The sequence below is a fragment of the Serinus canaria genome, chromosome 27, assembly GCF_022539315.1.
Source record: "Serinus canaria isolate serCan28SL12 chromosome 27, serCan2020, whole genome shotgun sequence".
NCBI classification, from domain to species: domain Eukaryota; kingdom Metazoa; phylum Chordata; class Aves; order Passeriformes; family Fringillidae; genus Serinus; species Serinus canaria.
In genome coordinates this window covers 204,420-226,473 of record NC_066340.1, presented here as the reverse complement: position 1 = coordinate 226,473, position 22,054 = coordinate 204,420, and the positions used below count along the sequence as shown (strand labels likewise).

Sequence of the window (22,054 nt, the reverse complement as noted above, 5' to 3'; positions counted from 1 at the left end):
TACAAACCCCTGCGCACCTGCAGGCACACGCCGAGGAATACGGGCAGGGCACCAGGGACACCCCGGCGGGGGTGACACATCCAGCTGCACCCCCAGCCCACACACGGGGCACTCCCCACCCCTTGTGACACCCCCCAAACCCCTCCGGGCTCCACTTACTTGAACTCGGGGCTGAGGTCGGGCTTGAGCCCGTAGAAGGCGGAGGAGAGCGTGACGGCCCAGGTGGGCAGGAAGCGGCCCTCGCGGCACTCCAGGAACGGCGGGGACCAGCGCACGTGGCCCGCGTCCCCCACGTAGCTGTCCCCCCGCTGCCACTTGGGGGTCTCCAGGCTGCGCAGATCATTGCTGAGCACCCGCTTGCGGAGCGCCGGGACCCGCTGCGACTTGAGGGCGTTGAACCACTCGTTGTCCCAGCTGAGGTTGCCCAGGCTGGGAGCGGAGTTGGACACGTCCTGCAGCAGGATCTGCCCGTCCCCCTTGGTGGCCTGCAGCATCAGCCGGGGCTTGGGGGCCAGCGGGTGGGCGTCGAGGGCCAGCACCGCCCTGCGCACCCACGGGTGCCCCTCGGCCAGGCTGCGGACCAGCGCCTGGTACCACTCCACGTCCTCGGCCACGCTGGCCTCGCGGATGTCGTTGGTCTGGAAGAGCATGTTGAGGAAGTTGGCGGCGTAGGCCAGCGCCTCGGGGGCGGCTCGCAGGGCTGCCCGCAGCGCCGGGGGGGGCCCGGGCCCGGGGGCCCCCGCCGCGACGCCCCCGCTGCAGTTGGCCCGGGCCAGGAGCTCGGCATCGCCCGTGCGCAGGAACGCCAGCGCTGCCGCCGAGCCCTCGCTGTCCCCCGGCGCTCCCGGCTCCGCGGTGGGGGCCCACGAGGATGAGGGGGCCGTGGACCATCCCGCCGGCCGCGGGGGGCTCTCCTGCGGGCGCTGCCCCGCCGTGAGCGCGGCGACCTGCACCAGCACGGCGTGGAAGCCCCAGAGCAGCGGCCACCGGCACGGCCCCATGGCTGGGGCTCAGCGGAGCCCCCCGGCCCCCGGCGGCCCCCCCGGTCGGCCCGGGGGGCGCATGGCGGGCAGGGACCCCGAGCTGCCCGGAGCCGGCCCCGCTCTCTGCCGCCCGTTCTTCTCCCTCGGCGATGCCGGAGCAGACGTCACCGGCTTCAAACCGTGTTCAGCGGCTGGCGCTGCCCGGAGCCCCCCCGCCCGCCCCCGCGCTCCCGCTCGGGCCGCAGCGCTGCCCGGAGCCCCCCGGTCTGAGCCCCGTGGGGACCGCGCTCCGAGCCCGGAGGGGACCCCGCGCCCCGGCCCCTCGGGCTGGCCGTGATGCAAGCGCATCCTGATGGGAAGCCATGGCAACGGCAGCCGGAATTTTCCTGCCCGTATCCCCCTCCCCGCGGCCCCTCGGCAGCCGGGGGGAACGGGGCGCCCGCGGGATCCCCGTACGGTGGCGGGATCCAATCCCGCAGTGCCCGGCCCCCCCCGGGCCATGGGGTGGGAATGGGGTGGGAATGGGGGGGGGGTCCCTGTGGGGCTGGGGGTGCAGGGTGCGGGCAAGAGCGGGATCTGAAGCCCACCCCCCAAATGCGATGTCCCGCGCAGCAGACCCGGGGTACAGAGGGGAAACTGAGGCACGGGAGGGTGCTCAGTTTCCTTGCTCCAGCCTCAAACAACCATGACCTTCCCCAGCCCCAACCCGCGGGGAGGCGTGGGGAGAGCAAGTCCCTGTCCCCTCTGCTCCGGCTGGGACGCGCTGCCCGGCAGAACCGGACAAGAGCCGCGCAGGGCTCGCGTTGCGTGCCCGTGCCTCAGTTTCCCGCACGGCACCCCTCGGTCCCGGAGCGGGGGATGAGCCCGATGGGTCACGGACCGAGCTGAGTGTCCGGGAGCCCTCGCTGCCCCCCGGCCCCATCATCCGTGACCCCCCCGTCCCCGTGGGTGCCGGGACCGCGGTGGTGCCGGGGTTCGGAACCGCTCCCGCCCGTGGGTACTCGGGGCTCGGAGCGGCTCCCGGGGCTCGGAGCGGGTCCCTCCGTGGGTGCCGGAGCCACCCTTGGGTGCCGGTGCCGCCGGTGGGTGCGGGGGCTCGGAGGGGCTCCCTGTGCTCGGTGCTCGTGTCCCGCTGCCCGCAGGGTGCCCCCGCGGGTCCCCGCGGCCCCTCCACCTGCGGTCGGGGGGCTCGGGGCGCGGCCTCCACACGGGGAGGGACCACAGCCACCGGGAGAGGCGGGACCGGCACCGGGGGGCGCGGCCAGCGGCGGAAGCGCGGGGGCGGGGCGGTGGTGGCGGCGGCGAGGGGGGGGCGCCGCGGCCGTGCGAGGGCGGCGGCGGCGGCCGCCGGTGCCGGTGCTGTCCCGGTCCCCGCGGGCCATGCGGCGGCCGTAGCCATGCAGCGCGACGGGGATGCGGCGGCGGCCGCCGCGGCCTCGTACCGGGTGCTCAGCCGGCTGCTGGGCTATGGCACCGGGCCGGAGGCGGGCGCGGCGGGCGGCGCCGGTACCGGTGCCGGCGCGGCGGGCGCGGGGCCCGGCGGCGGGGGGCGGCTGCCGGGAGCCGGGCCGGCGCTGCGCAGCCCGCGGCCGCAGCTGATGGTTTTCCGCAACGCGGCGGCCGAGGGCCGGCCCGGCGAGGACTGCGGCCCGGCGACGGCGGCGGCTGCGGGCGGGGGGGTCCCGGGGGGCGGCGGGGCCGAGCTGTGCCCGCGGCACCGCTGCGCGCTGGAGCCCAAAGCGGCGGCGGGCTGGGGAGCGGCGGCGCAGAGCGGGCTGGAGCTGCAGCTGGCGGCGCTGGGGCTGCGCCCGCCGGGGCTGGGGGCGAAGGGGGCGGCGGGCGCGGCGGGCACCCCCTGCCCGTGCCTCGGGCCCCCCGCCGGCGAGGAAACCAGCGATGCGCTGCTGGTGCTCGAGGCGCTGGAGCCCGACGAGGGCGGCAGCGGCTCCGAGGACGAGCCGGGGTCCCCCGGGCGCGGAGCCGCCCGTGCCGCCGGCAGAGCGGCACCCCCCGGCCCCGCGCCGCCGCCCGCGGGTACCGGCCCCGGCCCCGGCCCCGGCGGCAGGAAGGGCTCGCTCCGCATCCGCCTCAGCCGCCTCTTCCGCACCAAGAGCTGCAGCGGCGGCTCGGCCACCGGGGACGCCGCCAGCGCCGCCGCCTCGGCCGGGAGCCTGACGGATGTGTGCGGGGCCCGCGGCCGGGAGCAGGAGCCGGGCAGGTACGGGGGCACCGGGCTGGGATGGGGGGGACGCCGCCGGGGCAGCGCGGGGTGCGGGCCGGGGCCGGGGGTGTCCCGGGGCCGTGCTGTGATGCTCTGCCGGAGGGGGATGCGGGACTCCGGGGCCATCCCGTGGGTTGGGATCAAGCTCTCGGAGCGGCTGCCGAGGCCCGGTCTCTCTCTCTCGGGGACGCTGGATCCCGGGAGAGGCCGGCGGAGCAGGGTCGCGCTGATCCAGGCCTCCATCCCTGATGGGGATGGTGGAGAAACCGTGGGAGCGGCACCGGGAGCGGGGCTTGGAGCGTCAGTCCCGTGAGGAGCGGCTGAGGGAGCTGGGGGCTGCCGGGCTCTGCTGCTGGGCGGGCTCGGCTGTCCCTCCCTCCGTGCAGGAGGAACCATTACAGCCCCAGCTTGGCTGGGATGGGGGCACAGAGAAACCCTGGGATTTCTTGGTGTGGGACCCACAGGTCCCTCCTGTCTCTCACCCCTGTTCCAGCGGGGCAGGAGCTGCTCCATCCCTGCTTCCCGGGCCCCTGGAACCACTTTCCATGGCATTCCCAGCAGCAGGGCCGAGGTTTCTCCTGGAGAAGGCCAGGAGGAGGCCCAGGTCTGTGCAGCAGGGAGTTAAGGGGTGGGCTCAGGCCCTTCCCTGTGGGGTTTGTTCACCCTCTGTGGGGATTCTGGGGTGCGTGGCCTCCTCCTCCTCCTGCTGGTGGATGAGCTTCAGGAAGCTTTTCTCCAGGCTGGAGCTGCTGACCCGGGTCAGGCGTGACCTGCAGCCCTGGCGTGCGGGGACAGCGCCCTTTGGCAGCCCGAGGAGGCCAAAATTACCCCAAAACGAGCTGCCCTTTGAAGCAGGGGCTGGGTGGGGAGCTGGCAGCTCCCAGCCCTGCAGCTGGGCAGCTGCTGAGGCCTCTCTGGAGCTGCTGTGGCCCCGAGGAGCCTCCCTGGGCACGTGGGGAGCTGGAGCAGCCTCAGACGGTGGCTCCTTGCCCACAGGTGACTCAAACAGCCCCAAAGGAGGTGCCTGGACCGACAGAAAGCTTTGCTCGTGGGATTGGGGTTATTCCAGCAGGCCTGGGACCTCCCAGGGCTGGGAGCAGGGAAACACCTGGGAATCGCTGCCTGGCCTCCCTCTGCTCTGGGGGTTTGGTGCTCACTTTGGTGGTCTCGAGCAGCTCCTCGCACTAATCAGGAACTTTTCAACAAAGGTTACCCCAAGGTGCTCGATGCAGCAGCTCCTGTGGGTCAGACAGGACTCTGCTGCCTCCAGTCCCAGGGATCCCCTCCTGGTGCTGAGGGAGGGGTCATTGGTGGTGGGATGATGATGATGATGATGATGAGCCAGGACCTTTCCTTGGTTCTGCTGGGAGCTGGAAGTTGTTGCCTCCTGACCTGTGGCCCCCATGGATGTGGGATGGATCTGGTGGGAGCTGGCAGTTACAAAGCTGGTTGGGAATGCTGCTTTTCCTGGGAGTTCTGCTGTTCCTGGGAGTGCTGCTGCTCACCAGGGCTGCCTTCTGAGCTGTTCCCACCCATTTTGGCCTCTCTGGGCTGAGCTCCCCCACCCCTCACCTGCATTTTTGGGGTGCTCCAGGCAGAACCCCCAGATTGCTCCAGGACCCAGCCCTGTTTTTCCCCTGGAATTTGGCAATTCCCGATGCTGGGAAGCAGGGTGAGGTCTGTTGTGAAACAGCTCCGTGGCTCCCTGGCACCTGCTTGGGCTTTTCTGTCCAAAATCTTGATTAATTCCCAGCTCAGGGATTTGCTTTGGAGCAGGACGGAGTGCCAGCTTTTCCTGGTTCCCTGCCCTGAGCAGGAGCTGGAGAAACACGTGGATGGAGGGGCTGGAAGGATGGAGAGGGCTCTCCTGGAGGGAGAGGGTTCTCCTGTTTTTTTCCTGCTGGGATTCCGAGTCTCCTCATCTCTCCTCACCCCATTTCCCCGTTTTTGCCCCACAGGAAACACAGACTGACGAGAACCCAAAGTGCCTTTTCCCCGGTTGTGTTCAGCCCCCTCTTCACAGGTGAGGATCTGGGGGAGGTTTGAGCAAGTTTGGGGTTTTTTGTTTTGCTGTGGGACGAGCAGGGAATGGGGAATTTCGCTTCTGTGGGATCACAGACTGGGATCTCTGTGGTGTCCCTTGGTCCTGCTGGCATCCCACCCAAAAAGGAGACCCCAAAAAGAGGATCTGAGCCCAGGACAGGGCCTGAGAGCCACAGGAAAGGGTTAAAGCCAGAGGAAAGGGGTCTAAGACCCCCAGGAGAGGAGCTGCTTTTCCTCAAAGGAATCTGCAGAGGAAAACCTGGAGATGCCAAATTTTTGCTTTAATTTGGGAGGTTGGTTTCATTAATTATTAGTTTATCTGATTATTTTTAACATGACTTTTAAAAATTTAATTATTTTAAAAATTACCATGTCCCTGATGTTACACATGGATCAGCTCTGCTCAGTGTGGAATTCCATGCTGGAAAAGATCCTTTGGAGCCTCCTCATCCCATTCAGCTGCTGGGCTTGGGGCAGATTCCCTCAAGGCCTCTCCAAAGATGGAGAAATTTACTCTGGGAGCAGCAAACGGAAAAACATCCCAACCCCTGTGGAATTCCTTTCCCTGTGCTCATCCTGGGGACCAGGCCTGCCTGATCCCAGCCCTAACTGGGCTTTTCCCTCTCCTTTTCCAGGTGAGACAGTGTCACTGGTGGACGTGGACATTTCCCAGCGAGGGCTCAGCTCCCCTCACCCTCCGACCCCTCCGCCGCCGCCCCGCCGGAGCCTCAGCCTGCTCGGTACCGCCCTGGGGGTGGCCCTGGGGACATGGGGGTGGCCCTGGGGACCTGGGGGTGGGCCCTGGGGACATGGGGGTGGCCCTGGGGACATGGGGGTGGGCCTGGGGACATGGGGGTGGGCCCTGGCAACTTGGGAATGGTCCCTGGCAACCTGGGGGTTGTCCTTGGAAACCTGGGGATGGTCCCTGGAGCCCTGGGAATTCCAGTGCTGGAAAAGGGATCCGTGTCCTCCAGCAGTACCCATGCTGGAGAGGAGGTGCTGCTGGGAGTCCTTCAATTCTCTTTTCCAGGCTGTTTTCTGGGGTTCTGCTGGGAATCCCCCAGTTCCCTTTTCCATGCTGTTTTCCCAGACTCTCTGGCTCCACGGGGAATACCCCGGTTCCCTTTTCCCTGCTGTTTTCCGGGCTCTGGGGCTGTCCTTTCCCTGTTTCCTGACCTGTCTCTGCTCTCTCCTAGATGATATCAGTGGGACGCTGCCTCCGGCTGTGCTTGTGGGGCCCATGGGCTCTTCCCTGCAATCCTTCCCTCTGCCTCCGCCTCCTCCGCCCCACGCCCCAGGTCAGCTCAGCTTGGCCAGCTCTGCCTTCCCCCGCTGGAACCCCGCTCCTTCCCCCGCTGGAACCCCGCTTTTTCCCCTGCTGGAACCCCGCTCCTTCCCCTGCTGGAACCCCGCTCCTTCCCCTGCTGGAACCCCGCTTCTTCCCCTGCTGGAACCCCGCTTCTTCCCCTGCCTGGAACCCCCGCTTCTTCCCCTGCTGGAACCCCGCTTCTTCCCCCTGCTGGAACCCCGCTTCTTCCCCCGCTGGAACCCCGCTCCTTCCCCCGCTGGAACCCCGCTTCTTCCCCTGCTGGAACCCCGCTCCTTCCCCTGCTGGAACCCCGCTCCTTCCCCTGCTGGAACCCCGCTTCTTCCCCTCCTGGAACCCCGCTCCTTCCCCTGCTGGAACCCCGCTCCTTCCCCTGCTGGAACCCCGCTCCTTCCCCTGCTGGAACCCCGCTCCTTCCCCTGCTGGAACCCCGCTTCTTCCCCTGCTGGAACCCCGCTCCTTCCCCTGCTGGAACCCCGCTTCTTCCCCTGCTGGAACCCCGCTCCTTCCCCTGCTGGAATTCCGCTTTTTCCCTTTGGGAATCTCCACCTTTTCCCCTCCTGGAGTCCCCACTTTTTCCCTCCTGCAGTCTCCAGGTGTCTCTGGGTGACAATGGCAGTGACCCCGCTGTCTCTGGGTGACAGTGGCAGTGACCCCGCTGTCTCTTGGTGACGGTGACAATGATCCTAGCTGTCTCTGGGTGACAGTGACAATGATCCTAGCTGTCTCTGGGTGACAGTGGCAGTGACCCCGCTGTCTCTGGGTGACGATGACAATGGCAGTGACCGCGCTGTGTCTGGGTGACAATGGCAGTGATCCCGCTGTCTCTTGGTGATGGTGACAGTGACAATGACCCCGCTGTCTCGGGGTGACAGTGGCAGTGACCCCGCTGTCTCTGGGTGACAGTGGCAGTGGCAGTGACCCCGTCTGTCCCTCCCTGCAGACGCCTTTCCCCGGATCGTGCCCCTGCGGCCCCCCGAGGCCCCGGGCCAGCCGCCCCCTCACCTGCAGTGTCCCCTGGCCCGGCCCGACCCCAGCAGCTTCGCCGCCAGCCTGAGGGAGCTGGAGAAGGTACCGGGGACAGGGCCAGAACCTGAGCCATGAGGGACTGGGGTTAGGGATTGGAGCCATGAGGGACTGGGGTTTGGGATTGGGGCCCTGAGGGACTGGGGTTTGGGATTGAGGCTCCTCAGGGACTGGGATTTGGGATTGGGGCCCTGAGGGACTGGGGTTAGGGATTGAGGCCGTGAGGGACTGGGATGTGGGAATGGGGCCCTCAGGGACTGGGATGTGGGAATGGGGCCCTGAGGGACTGGGGTTTGGGATTGAGGCCCTGAGGGACTGGGGTTTGGGATTGAGGCCCCTCAGGGACTGGGGTTTGGGATTGGGGCCCTGAGGGACTGGGGTTTGAGACTCCTGCCCCTCAGAGACTGGGGTTAGGGAATGCAGCCCCTCAGAGAGTGGGGTTTGGGAATGTGGCCCCTCAGGGTTTGGGTTTTAGGAATGCAGGCCCTCAGAGAGTGGGGTTAAGGATTCCTGCCCCTCAGAGAGTGGGATTTGGGATTATGGCCCCTCAGGGTTTGGGTTTTAGGAATGTGGCCCCTCCGGGACTGGTGTTTGGGAATGCGGCCCCTCATAGAGTGGGGTTTGGGATTCCTGCCCCTCAGAGAGTGGGGTTTGGGAATGCGGCCCCTCAGGGTTTGGGGTTTGGGAGTCCATGGTTTTGGAGTCCAGGAAATCCTTTTTGGAGCGTGGAAGGGGGGTCTGGATCCCCTCTGTCCCCTCAGGCCGTGGCGTCCCCTCATCCCTCAATCCCAACCACCCACGCCGGGTGAAATTGCACACGGGGACTGACCTCAGGGAGCTTTCCCGAGGGAATCCCGTCCCAGCCGCCGCTCTCTGTTCCCAGTGCGGGTGGTACTGGGGCCCCATGAACTGGGAGGACGCCGAGATGAAGCTGAAGGGGAAACCGGACGGGTCCTTCCTGGTGCGGGACAGCTCCGACCCCCGCTACATCCTGAGCCTGAGCTTCCGCTCGCAGGGCATCACGCACCACACGCGCATGGAGCACTACCGAGGTGGGTGATTCCCGGGGACCTTTGGGGACCTTTGGGGACCTTTGGGGTGCCATTCCCAGCTCCAGGGGGGTTAAACAACCCTCTGCATGGAGCACTACCGAGGTGGGTGATTCCCGGGGTCCTTTGGGTTGCCATTCCCGGCTCCAGAGGGGTTAAACAGCCCTCTGCATGGAGCACTACTGAGGTGGGTGATTCCCGGGGTCCTTTGGGGACCTTTGGGTTGCCATTCCCAGCTCCAGGGGGGTTAAACAGCCCTCTGCATGGAGCACTACCGAGGTGGGTGATTCCCGTTGTCTGGGGACCTTTGGGGACCTTTGGGGTGCCATTCCCGGCTCCAGGGGGGTTAAACAACCCACACACCACACCTCATGGAGCACTACCGAGGTGAGCCATTCCCAGGATTCCTGACCCCTGGAGTGCCATTCCCAGCTCCAGGGGGTTATGAACAACCTTCCACATGAAGCACTACCGAGGTGAGCCAGTCCTGGGATCACAGAATCCTTGGGATAGCATTTCCAACTTCCAGGGGGTTATAAATAACCCACTACACCTGCATGGAGCACTGCTGAGGAATAAAGAGCTGCCAGAGCCCTGGAAAAGTGGGAAAAAGGAGCTGGCAGTGCCCTGGAAAACTGGATTTGAAGGAAATTCTGACAAATGGGAATTTTTATGTGGCACTTGGGGACATGCTGACACCGGTGTCCAGGGGACAGCTGGGGTCTTTCCCAGCCTGCAGAATTCCCGGATTTTGGTAGGAGGAGGGGGTGTCCCCACTGGTGTGACCCACTGGGAGCTCTGGTGTCCCCAGCTCCAGTTTCATCCTGGGCCACCTGGGCAGGTCAGGTGACAGCATGGAGACAAAGGGTGGCCCAGGGCCTAATTAATAATCCCGTTAATCAAGGAGCAGGAACATGAAACTGCTCCCATGGAAAATGATCCCAGGGTTGGGAAATGGGGACAGCAGCACCTGGAGCTGGGAATGCTCCAAGGTCACCTTTCCTTGGGAATGTTGGGATGGAAAAGGGACACTCCAGAAGATGAGAATATTTAATTTCCTAAATATCATAATATTAAATTCACTAAATATAAGAATATTTAATTGATTCAGTATAAGAATATTTAATTGATTCAATATATTAATATTTAAAAGTTTAGCTGTTTCCAAATCCATAAAACAGAGCCCATTCCAGGGGATTTTGGGAATGCCAGATTTGTCACTGAGTATCCTCTCCCTCTTGTTTCCGTGATGGTGCTGGGGAAGCTGCTTTCCCAAAAATCCCCTGGAATAATGGGAATTCTTTCTCTTGTGGAAGGGACCTTCAGCCTGTGGTGCCACCCCAAGTTTGAGGACCGCTGCCAGTCCGTGGTGGAGTTCATCAAGAGGGCCATCATGCACTCCAAAAATGGGAAATTCCTCTACTTCCTGCGATCCCGGGTCCCAGGTGAGCCCGGGAATGGGATGGGCCAGGGATCTGGGTGAGCCCGGGAATGGGATTGTCCAGGGATCCAGGTGATCCTGGGAATGGGATTGTCCAGGGATCCAGGTGAGCCTGGGGATGGGATTGTCCAGGTGAGCCCCGGAATGGACAGGCCAGGGATTGTCCAGGTGATCCTGGGAATGGGATTGTCCAGGGATCCTGGGGATGGAATTGTCCAGGTGAGCCCGGGAATGGGACAGGCCAGGGATTGTCCAGGTGATCCTGGGGAATGGGATTGTCCAGGGATCCAGGTGAGCCTGGGAATGGGATCTTCCAGGTGACCCTGGGAACCTAATCCTGGTCTCCAAAACCTCCTTTTCTCCCCCAAAAGGTCTCCCTCCGACTCCCGTCCAGCTCCTGTATCCCGTCTCCAGGTTCAGCAACGTCAAATCCCTGCAGCACCTTTGCCGCTTCCGGATCCGGCAGCTGGTCCGGATCGACCACATTCCCGAGCTCCCGCTGCCCAAGTGAGCCCCGGGATTGCCCCTGGATCCGTCCCAGGCAGCGGGAGGGGATCTGGGAGCACAGATCCGGGAGGGATCATTGGCTTTTCCAGCTTTGGGATACGGGATCTGTGTCCTGTGGGTGCAGCGGGAATTCTGAGTGCCTTGGGAATGGGGAATTCCCTGCTGAGCCAGCTCCTGTGGAGGTGCTGAGAGGGGCTGGGCTCTGGGATCCGGCTGTTCCCGGTGTTTGTCCAGGGAAGAGGCTCTGGCTGTGTTTTGGGAATGTTCCCGAGGGGCTGTGGCTCAGGGATCCGGCTGTTCCCGGTGTTTTTCCAGGCCCCTGATCTCCTACATCCGCAAGTTCTACTACTACGACCCGCAGGAGGAGCAGTACCTGTCCCTCAAGGAGGCGCAGCTCATCTCCCGACAGAAGCAGGAGCCCGAGTCCTCCACGTAGCGCAGCCGGCGCTGACGGTGAGGGAGCGGCCCGGGAATGCTCTGGGAATGGTCTGGGATGATTGGGAGTGGCCCGGGAATGCTCTGGGAATGGTCTGGGATGATTGGGAGGGGCCCGGGAATGCTCTGGGAATGGTCTGGGATGATTGGGAGTGGTCCAGTGATGGTTGGGATGATCTGAGAATGGTCGGGGATGGTTCAGGAATGGTCTGGGGATGGTCTGGAATGATGTGGAGTGGTCCAGGGATGGTCAGGATGGTCTGGGAATGCCCCAGGAATGATCTGGGAATGGTGCCTCATCCCAGGATCAGTGCTGTCCTGCTGTTCCCCCAGAACCACAACCCCCCCAGAGGAGTCCTGGCTGCTCCCTCAGGGGTCCTCTGTCATTCCCGGTTTTCTTTGGGAAAGGGAACAGGATTTCACGGTGTTTTACCGTTCCCAGCTTTCCTTGGGAAGGGGAACAAGGCTTCTTGGCCTTTTACCATTCCCAGCTTTCCTCGGGAAGGGCACAACCCTCCTGCTCCTCCCTCGCTCCCATTGCCCCTCCCAATCCCATCTGATCCCGATTCCCGGTGTTTCTTCCTGGCAGGAATTTGGTTGTTGCCCTCCTGCCGTGGTGGGGAGGAGGCCGAGCTCCTGCTGCTGCTCCTGCTCCTTTCCTGGAGGAGAGGGCCCGGCATTCCCAGGAAGCCCAGCAGAGCAGGATCTGCTCCTGGGAAGAGGAGCCCGGGGGAGCCCAGCCCGGCCCCGCGGGACCCCGCGGAACAAAGAATGTCATGGCACTATTCCCGAGCTTTCCTGGAAGTTTTCCCTTTGGATGTCTCTGGATTTTAATTTTTGTTTTCGGATTTTCAGCATGAGGAAAAACTGGATTTTCTGATCCCGATGGATTTTCTGATCCCACCTTGGGAATTTCAAGGTGGGGGAGAGGGAGGAAAAAGGGGGAATTCTCTGGGAAGATCCATCTGCTCCAAGGCGTCGTGGCAAGGCTTTGATCCTCTCTGGAGAGCTGCAAACGGAGCCAGGGGATGGAAGAACCCCTGGGAATAAATAAAGTGTGGAGTTCTGAGCAGCTCCACAGCTCCCCCACTTCCCAGGATTTGGGAAAAGAGATCCAGACCCTCCAGGAGTGGCAGGAGCATCCTGGGAAAAGCCTGGAGCCGTGGGAGAAGGAAGGAAGGAAGGAAGGAAGGAAGGAGGAGCGTGGGCTGTGGTGGATCCAAGGGACACTGCTGGAAGATTCCCTGGAGCCCTGGGAAGGTGGAAGAGCTGCTGCTGGAATTGCTGGAGCTACCCCTGGATCCTGCAGGGATCCCAGACTCGGGATGGGCTCTCCCAGCCTGTCCCTGGTGGATTCCAGAGGCTGGGAGTGGAGCGATTCCCTTTGGAGGATCCTCCTGGAGCAGCTCCCTCCTCTCCCTGGGACATCAGGAACAGCAAATCCAGGAGAGTTTTGGCTCTTTCCCAGATTTTGGGCACAAATTCCCTCCCTCCCTCCCTCCCCCCTTGGGACCCCGGGCTGCTGCTCCATCCCCTGAGCAGGAATTCCATGGGGGAGCTTCCAGCTGGGAATTCTGGAGCATTCTTCCCTGCTGTGCTTCAAGGAGCAGCATTCCAGTTGAATGAATCCAGCTCTGAATCCATGCTCTGAATCCAAGGAGCTGCCCCGTCCTGCTGGATCTGAGGATTCCCTGGGAGCTGCCAGGACGATCCCAGTCCCGGAATTCCTGTGGATTTTAATGGAAAAATTCCAAGCTGCTTTGCCATAAAAGGTGCTACACATCCTGCCCTGCCTCCTCCGGCTGGGATCTGGAGGAAAAAACCCACAATCCTTAAAACAATTCCAGGTTTCTGGGTGAAACTGAGCCTGAAAATCCATGGAAATACCTCATGGGACTGTGTGAGGGAAAACCTTCCCAGGAGCCAGCCCTGCTCCAGCTTTTCTTCCCAAAATAAAAAAGAGACCCTGGGAAAAAAAAGGAGAAGTGGATCAGGGATGGACACTGGGATGCAGGGAATGGGGAAGGTGTGAGTCAATGCCCAGAAAATCCAGGGGAAATCCTGGTGGTGACAGCGTTCCCACGCTCCTGTGGGAAGGGGAGAGGTTTGGGAAGGAGCAGCAGGTCCGGGAAAAGCAGAGCTGGGTTTTGGGGTTTTTTGGGGTTTTTGCCACCCTGGGGCTCTCCCACTCCCCAAAACCTCACCCCGGGCACCTCCCAGTGCTCCCAATCCAGGGCTTCACCCCAGATCCCGGGAATTTCACGGGATCCAGCCTCACCTTTGGAGGAGGAATAAGCAGATTCCAGCAGCTCCCAGGGCAGGAGATTCCCAGGATTTTGGGAATCACCCTTGGGAATTAAAAAAAAAAAGGAAAAAAAAATGCAGCTTTTGCTTAATTTTATTTTTATTCCCCCTTTTTTAATTTTTAATTATTTTAATCTTAATTTTTTTTGGTGTGTGCTTAATTTATTCAAATAGTGGCTGTATAATTTATTTTCATAAATATATGAGAAAAGTTACTAAATGGTTAAAAAAATAATAATAAAAAAACCAAACGGACTTTGCAGGCCAATCTTTCAGATTTAATGAAAAAATTAATTAATAATAATAATATTAATAATAGTGGGTTTTGATATGAACCACAAATGCACTTTTGGGTGTGTTTGGTTATTTTTGGGGTGGGGAGCTGTGGGTTTGTGTGTAAATATTGTATTTATAGGCATGTTTGGCCTCTTGTGGGGGATTTTAGGAACTGCTGGCGTGGAATTCCTGGATTTTGGGGGTTTTGGGGTTTTTTTGGGGGTGTTTTTTTCCTACAGGGTCAGCCAGGAAGAGCTGACTTGGTGTTTGTAAAACTCCTTTTTAGCATCGATTTTTGGGGGTTTTTGGGTTTTTTTTGGGTTGTTTGGGATTTTGGTTTTTTTTTTTTTTTTCAGTGGGGATGGGAAGGGAAGAGAGAAAGGGTTTGAATAAAAACCTTGGAAATCGTTGGATGCTTTTTGTGGTGAATTCTGAGTCCTCGACCCCCTCCCCACCCCTCCAGGTCCCTTTTGCCCCTTTTGGGGGCTCTGGGTGCCCCCCCGGGTGCTCCTGGACCCCAAAACCCACCCAGGAGGGGCTCCCAGTGCCCCCCGGGATATCGGGGTGCCCCTGGTGCTCCCACTTCTGCATCCCTGTGGGGTGGGCTGCGACCCCCGAGGGCTGGAGAACCCCAAACCCCCTCCTGCCCCCCCCCAAATCCCCTCCCAGCCCCTTCCCCATTTCCCACCCCCCAAATCCCCTCCCAGCCCCTTCCCCATTTCCCACCCCCCAAACCCCCCTCGGGGCACACAGATCAGAGGTGGCAGAGTGACACAATTGGGGCTGGGGAGGTCTGGGGGGCTCCGAGCCCCGGGGAGCTTCATTCCCTTCATCCCCTTCATCCCGCCCTCCTCCTCCTGCACCCCACCCCAGGGGCTGGGGGTCTCCGCGGGCCTTGGGGACAGTGGCGGTGCCGCGGTGGGCGCGGGGACAGAGCGGGCTGGGGGCTCCTTTTGGGGGTTTATTTCTGGTTTTGGGGCCCTTCGGCTGCCGGAGCCCCCGAGGGCCCCGCTGGGCAGGTCTGGGGTCCCCGGGATGGGGAACGACGGGGATTTGGGATCCCCAGGATTGGGAATGGGGCAGATTTGGGGTCCCCAGGATTGGGAATGAGGCGGATTTGGGGTCCCCAGAGCCCGAGGGAGCTTTGGGGCGGTGCCTTCCCGGGAATGCTCCGGGAATTCGGGACCCCGGGATGCGCCCACGGCCCGGAGGAGCCCATGGGGACGCGGGGCACCCCCTCGCTACCCCCGGGCCCCCCAAAAGAAGCGGCTTTTGTCCGGCCGCCCCCGAGCGGGCCTGGCCCGGGCCCAGCAGGGCCGGAGCTTTATTTTTACCTCCTCATTAGCATCAGAAAGCGGCGCGGCCCCCGCGGGCGGCGCGGCCCCCGGACAAAGGGCGCTTTCTTCCCGCTCCGCCTCCCCCCAGCCCCGACCCCAACCCCATCCCGCGGTGCTGCTGCGCCCTCGGGCCGCCCGGGACCCCCGCGGGGTCAGCGACAGGGTGGGGGCTGCTGGTGGTGCCCACCCTGTGGAAAAAATCCCGTTGGGTGGCGGGATTGTTGCTCCCCGTCCTTAAACCCCATTCCCAAAATCCCACCCCGAAATTCTGTCCCTAAATCCCATCCACAAATCCCATCCCCATATCCCACCCTCGGCCAGCTCTGCCCCAGCTCTCCTCCTGCCCCAGGGGTGGGTTTGGGGTGTCCGAACCCCCTTTTTGGGGCTGGGTCCTGCGGGGGGGGGGCGCTGCCCCTCCTCTGCCCAGTGTGCTGAGGGGAGTGTGGGAATGAGGGAAACTGAGGCACGGGGTGGGGAGGGAACGAGGGAAACTGAGGCATGGTGGAAGACCACTCCAGGGGAAACTGAGGCATGGCCTGGAGCCATCCAAGGGACACTGAGGCACGGCACGGGACCAGGCCAAGGGAAACTGAGGCACGGCCCAGGCCCAAGCCAATGCAGCCGGGGCCGTGCCCGGAGAGGGGAGGGCAGGCACGGTGCCCACTGTCCCCAGGCGGGCGCTGGCAGTGCCCCAGGGTCAGCGGCCAGGCTGGGCTGGCACCGCGCTGCTCCCAGCTAACATTTACCCAGCCCCGAGGGCTTGGCTGCCACCCCGGGAAAGGGCAGGCCAGGGGCCACCAACCCAGCCTGGGGGCACAGATAGTGCCACCGGCCCTGCCACCGTGCCACCCCCGTGCTGGGCACTGCCAGGGAGAGCCACAGTCCCTGGGGAATGGGGGAGAGGGAGAAGGGGGATGGATGGATGGATGGATGGATGGAGGGATGGATGGATGGATGGATGGATGGATGGATGGATGGATGGATGGATGGATGGATGGATGGATGGATGGATGGATGGATGGACAGGGATGGAGGGAGAGATGGAGGAGGAGGGAAGCAGCGGGATGGAGCTGGCGGGGTCCCGGGGGGGCCGGGCGGAGGGGAGGGAGGGGAGGGGGGCGGCGGGGTCCGGGTGGGGCCGGGGGCCCCCTCCCGTCGCCGCTCACATGACGCCGCTCCCGGGATGCGCCGGGCGGCGCCGGGCGTGGGCGGCGGCGGCGGCGGCGAGAGGCGGCGGCAGCGGGACCGCACCGGGGCGCGCCGGCTCCGCCACCGGCACCGGCACCGCCACCAGCACCGGCAGCGGGACCGGCCCATGGCCCGCGGCCGGACCGCCGCGCCCGCCCCCTGAGCGGCCCCATGGAGCAGGTAGGATCGGGACCGGGATGAGGAGCGGGACCAGGACGGGGAGCTGGACCGGGACCGGGGCCGGAGCCGCCGGGGCGGGGACAGGGCGGGTCCAGCACCCACGGACACGGCGCCGTTCCGGGGGTCCGACAGCCCCGGGGCCCCACCTGCCGCCGGCGGGACCCCACCTGCCACCGCCGTGCTCCCCACCTGCTGCTTTCTGCCTCACCCACCTTCCCCCGGCCCTCGGCGTCACCGCCGCCCGCCTGCTGCCCCGGCCCCACCTGAGCTCCGCCGCAGCATCGCCCACCCGGGACCCTCGGCAGCATCCCCTGAGACCCCCGCGCCCCCCACCCAGCCCAAGCGTGCAGCGGGACCCTGTCCCTGTCCCTGCTCTGCCACCGCCTCCTGCCACAGCCGGGGCGGGTCCCGCCCGCCATTTGGGGAGGGGGTTTCTGCTCGGGGAACGGGCTGGAGCCGCCGTGCGGTGTGGAAAAACCCCGGGGGGGGGTCCTTGCTCTGTCTCCCCACCCCGTTATTCACCGACCACCGCCTCCAGCCCCCGTCCCGCTCCGGCCGGGCTGTGCTGCCCCTCCTCGCTGCCCACCTGAGGCTGGGGGTCTCTCGGACCCCCCGTGCCGTGGGTCTGCGTGGACAGGAGGGTCCCTGGGGTGGGGATCACCCCCCTCCCGACCATCCTCCCCAGTTTTGGGGTCCAGCTCCCTCCCCGCAGCCCCCGGGGCTCTGCCTCGTGTTTCCCCCGCCTCCCCCATCGCTCCGGCTCAGCCCAGATCCCAGCGCAGGATCTGATGCCTCGTGGGTGCCCCGCACCCCCCGACCCTCCGGAGGGCTGGAGGGGCTGGGGCAGCGCTGGGGACCCGCGCGGGGCCACCGCTGCGGGCACGACACGTCCCCAGCACGCAGCGAGCTCCGGCCGCACGTTGGGGGCCGCGTGCTGCAGAATCCACCCCCCTCCCCGAGCCGCGGCGGGGGGAGCACCGGGGGTGCCACAGCGTGGCCGTGTCACCCAGCTGGGTGACCACCCGCCATCACCACCCCCACCCCAGACCCCGCACCCCCGGGGCGTCCCCCGCCCCCCCGGCAAAGCCACCGAGCGTGGCCCGCGGGGACATCGGGGGGTGCAGCGTCCCCCCGGGGGCTGCGAGCGCCCGGCCCCCCGTGTCGGTTGCGTTTTCCCCGCTGGAAAAATCCCCCTCTTCCCACATCCAGCTGCAATGCAGAGGAGCTCCCGAGCCGCCCGCTCCCTTCCCTGCCGCCCTGATTGGCGGCGACGCCTCTGGAAGCGCCGTGGTAATTTTAGGCCGTGAGCGGCAGCAGGTTGGCATGTGCCCGCCGGCACCGGGCACGGCCGGAGGCTCCGGCAGCGCTGCCCCGCCGCCCTCCCGCAGCCCACGGCAGCCGGGGATGCTGCGCAGCGCCCGAGGCGCCCCGAACCCCGCCAGGACCGCGGCCCCTCCCTGATGTGGGATGAGCACGTAAGTCCTGGGCGGCCCCCCCGCCCCGCCCGGCTCTGCGCTGCCCCGCTGCCGGGACCCCCGGCCGCTGCCGGGACCCCCGAGCCCCCCTGGCCGCGCTGTTGTTGATCCCGACGGCCCCGCCGGCGGGCAGGGAAGGAGGGGCTGCGGCCGTAACCCTCTCGTCTGGCCGCCCGCTCAAAATGGCTTCGTGCTGCTGCCGCCGCCAGGGAACGGGAGCTGCCAGCTGGGAGCGCCTGCCTGGAGCCGGGAGGCGCTGGGGGGGCACCCGGCGAGACCCCACCCCAGCGGGGCACCCACGGCACCCCCCCCGTGGGCAGCGCGGGGTCACTCGGCGCGCCCCGCCCCGAGTCCGCTGCCCCCCCCCCCCCGCTCCTCCCCGCGCCCCGCTTTTGCTTTTCTTCATTTTAATTCCCGGGATTAGGTTAAAACCCATCTTCCATCCAGGCTGGATTCCCCTCTCGCTGCCTTTGTCTGCGGCGCGGAAGCGGCTCCGCAGGGAGCGGCGGGCGGGGGGCTCCTGCTCCCCCAGACACCCTCCTGCTCCCCCAGACCCCCTCCTGCTCCCCCAGATTCCCTCCTGCTCCCCCAGACCCGCTCCTGCTCCCCCAGACCCCCTTCTGATTTGGGTGGGGGGCCGGGCAGCGGTGGCTGTGCCCCCCAGGGGGGTGGGCAGCGAGCGGGGGCTGTGCCCGGGCCGCGGGAGGGAGGCAGGGCGGCGATGTTCGGGTGGATGGTCACGGAATGGGGCGTGGGGGAGCCCTGGCAGCTGCGTGTCCCTGTCCCACCCCGCACGTGGGGACACGGGGGCGGGGTGTCCCCGGGGGGGCTGCGGGTGCGGCTCAGGAGACAAAGAGTGGGAATTCCTGGAGCGGGGAGGGGGCACCGGGGGCATGGTGGCACCCGCGCCTTGGGGACACCTGTGGGAACGCGCCCAGGGGTGAGGACGGGGCTGGGGGCTCTCCTGGAGCCCCCCCCCAAGCTGTACACCCCAGGATGGGGCTCAGCCCTCGCCGTGTCCCGGTCCCTGACCCCGTGTCAGGGTCAGTCCCTGTCCCTGCAGAGCCACGGGGCCAGCTCAGGTTGTGTCACCTCCTGGGTGGCGCTGGGGACGCCGAGAGGGGACTCGGAGTGCCGGAATCCACAGCTGAGTCCTGCCACCAGCGGCCGCGTCCTGCCTGGGGGTCACGGGCCGGGCGTGGCCGTGTGTCCCCTCGTGGGGGACATAGCAGGAGGGGCCCCCAGGAGTGGCACTGCCACGAGGGGACAGGAGCGCGTGGCACAGCCGGAGGAGGTCTCTGCCCTTCCCACGGCCTGTCCTCTGGGGACGGACAGACGGACGTTGGTCAGGTCGGGCCGTGGTGCCAAGCCCAGCCCGAGGGGACATTTCCTGGAAGGTCCCTCTGGAGGGTGGCCAGCGGGACGGGGCCAGCCGGGATGGCCGGTGCCACCCCGGGCAGGCAGAGGGCAGCCTGGCACACCCCGCCTGGCACACCCGGGGAGGGGTCCCGTGGGTGGGACAGCGGATGGGGAGGTGTCTCTACCTCTGGTGACACAGGGACCCCCTGGGGGTCCTGGGGGTGGCCGGCTGTGCCCTGTGCAGAGCAGACTCCCGTCACTGCCATCCCACTGCTCCCAAGGCCGGGCAGGGGACAGCACTGGTGGCAGTGGCCCCGTGGGTCCCCTCCGTGCTGGCACCCCCATTTCCAGAGGCAGAAACCCCTCCAGCCCACCCCGGGGTGCTGTGGGTGGCACCAGGGTGGCACCACGCCTACGTGACCCCTGTCCCTCCCTGTTTTCGGGATGTCCTTGCTGGTCCCGTCCCTGTGTTTCCCTGGCTGTCCCTTCCCTGCTCCTGGCTGTCCCTGCCCATCCCGGCTGGGGTGACAGATGTGGGCGCTGCCACCCGTGCGCGGCTCCGGCCCCGTGGCCTCCGTCCAGCCCCGGATTCCGGCGCTGTGGCTGCGGCTCCGGCGTTTATTTGTTCTGGGGGCGCCGTGCCCGCCCCGGAGCCCGCAGGAAGTTGTTGTTGACACGGGATTTTCTTAATGGTGTCACGGAAAACTCGCGCTTGGCAGCCGCGGTGTCGCGGGCTGGCAGTCCCGGGATCACGGGTGGACGGCTGACCATGAGGCTGGCATGTCCCAGGAGTGGCACGGGCTGGCATTCCCGGGATCACAGGGTGGCACGTGCTGGCATTCCTGGGAATGCTGCGTGGCATGGGCTGGCATTCCCGGGAGTGGCACGGGCTGGCATCCCTGAGGGCAGACCTGGGAAACGCCCGCTCAGGAGGGACTCGGGGAGTGGCTCGGGGCTGGCAGTGACACGGGGACATCACGTGGAGGTGCTGGAGCCCTTGGCACCGTGCCAGCTGCAGAATTTGGGATGCTCCGTCCCCCTGGAATTCTGGGGTGCTCCGGGGGCTTATTCCAAGTCCCACCCTTGTCCCACATGTGGAGCTGTGTCCCTTTTGGGGACAGGGAGGGGACAATGGCACCTGCCAGCAGCGGGGGAGCCATCTCGGGGTCTGTGGGGGGTGATCCTGCTGTGCCCTGCCCTGAGCCCCTCCCTGGGCTCATCCAGCCCTGGCTGGGCCCTGCTGGCTCCAGCCCTGTCCCTGCGGTGGCTCTGTCCCCTCCTGCTGCATCCCCGTGTCCCCAGGGCTGTGGCCACCATTCCTCCCGGTGTTCTTCACCTCCTCCCCCGTTCCTGTCACACGTGGCTCCGTTTCCCTCCCAAAACTGCCCCTCATGCCCCCCCAGGGCTGGTGCTGGGTCCTGGCTGTGCCAGCTGGTGGCACAGGTGACTCAGGGCTCGTGTCATGGCACGGATGTCACCTCCTGCCACCGCGGAGCCCTTCGGGTGCCGCTTGCACCCCGAAATTCGGCAGCGGGATTTGTTTCCTCAGCAGCTCCTGCAGCTGCTCTTGGGATGCTCTGCTGTGTGCAGACGGCCTGAGCCAGGCCCTGCCCTGCTGGCTGTCCCCATCCCAGCTGTCCCCGTGCTGGCTGTCCCCATCCCTCCCTCTGCCAGGCCAGGCTCTGTCCGTCCGTCTGTCCAGCTGTTTCCCGCCCTTGCTGTTTCCTTTCCCGCGGCTGTGTGTCAGCCTTTGTCCGTCTGTCGGCCCCGACCTGGCTGTTTCCGTCCCCACGTCTGCCTGTGCCAGTCCCCGTCACTCCTGTCCCTCTGTCCTGGCGTTTCCTGTCCGTGTGTCCTTCTGTGCCTCGCCTCCGGCAGTGCCCGGCCTTGGCCTCGCCCTGCTGCTGTTGCTTGCCCAGCTTTCCCTGTCCTGCTTCTCCTGGCGTCCTGTGCCAGCGCCCCTGTGCCCGTCCTGCTCAGCTCGTGCTCCCTGTCCCTCTGTCCTGGCTGCTCCTGGCCTGGGTGTCCCCATCCCCATCCCTGGGTGTCCCCTGCCCATCCCTGGGTGACACGTCCCTGTCCCCATCCCTGGGTGACACGTCCCTGTCCCCATCCCTGGGTGACACGACCCTGTCCCCCTGCCCATCCCTGGGTGTCCCAAGTCCATGCCTGGCCTGGTTTCTGGATGTCCCTTTCCTGGTCCTGTTCCTGGGTGTCCCCTGCCCATCCCCGGGTGTCCCACCTCTGTCCCTGTCCCTGTGTGCCCTGTCCTGGTCCCTGGATGTCCCTCCTCGTTCCTGGGTGTCCCCTGCCCATCCCGCTCCCATCCCAGGGCCAGCTCGGTACCGGTTCCTGCTGTCCCGGTGTCCGTGCCGGTCCCCGTTCCCTCCCCGCCCCTCCGGGGCTCGTCTTGATTCCCCCCGGCCATCCTGGCGGCGGCTCCTGCTGGCCCGGTACCGGTCCCGTTCCCACCCCTCTGTCCCGGTGCCGGTTCCCGTTCCCACCCGCCATCCCGGTGCCGGTTCCAGCTGTCCCGGTGCCGGTTCCCGTTCCCACCCGCCATCCCGGTGCCGGTTCAGGCTGTGCCGGTGCCGGTTCCCGTTCCCACCCGCCATCCCGGTGCCGTGCAGTGCGGTGCCGGTCCCTCCCGCCGGGCGGGCCGTACCGAGCCGCCCCGCGCCCCGCCCGCCGCCGCGGGCGCCCGGAGGAGGCGGAGCCGCGACCGGGGCCGGGGCCGCCGCCGGCCCAGCCCGAGCCGAGCCCAGCCGAGCGGAGCCGAGCCGGACCGCGCCGTGCGGGGCCGGGCCGGGCCGAACCCAGCGGGAGCGCGCCGCGCGGGGCCGCGCGGGCAGCGCCGTGCGGGGCCGGGCCGAGCCGAGCCGTGCGGAGCCGGGCCGGGCCGG

The 22,054-nt window shown here is 65.6% G+C and overlaps 2 protein-coding genes across 2 annotated transcripts; one reads left to right on the top strand and one right to left on the bottom strand.

Annotated features, from left to right (window-relative positions):
- Window positions 1–155: 155 nt before the first annotated feature.
- LOC127060833 (probable G-protein coupled receptor 158) lies at window positions 156–650 on the bottom strand. Its single transcript, XM_050985507.1, has one exon. The coding sequence runs from the start codon at window positions 648–650 to the stop codon at window positions 156–158; it is 495 nt and encodes a 164-aa protein (XP_050841464.1).
- Window positions 651–2,364: 1,714 nt separating this feature from the next.
- SOCS7 (suppressor of cytokine signaling 7) lies at window positions 2,365–13,630 on the top strand. The gene is made up of 10 exons (XM_050985749.1): window positions 2,365–3,201; window positions 5,163–5,227; window positions 5,883–5,987; window positions 6,444–6,545; window positions 7,518–7,645; window positions 8,484–8,652; window positions 9,966–10,094; window positions 10,462–10,597; window positions 10,913–11,050; window positions 11,622–13,630. Exons 1-9 carry the CDS (start codon window positions 2,381–2,383, stop codon window positions 11,031–11,033), a joined length of 1,776 nt encoding a protein of 591 aa, XP_050841706.1. The 5' UTR covers window positions 2,365–2,380; the 3' UTR covers window positions 11,034–11,050; window positions 11,622–13,630.
- Window positions 13,631–22,054: the final 8,424 nt, after the last annotated feature.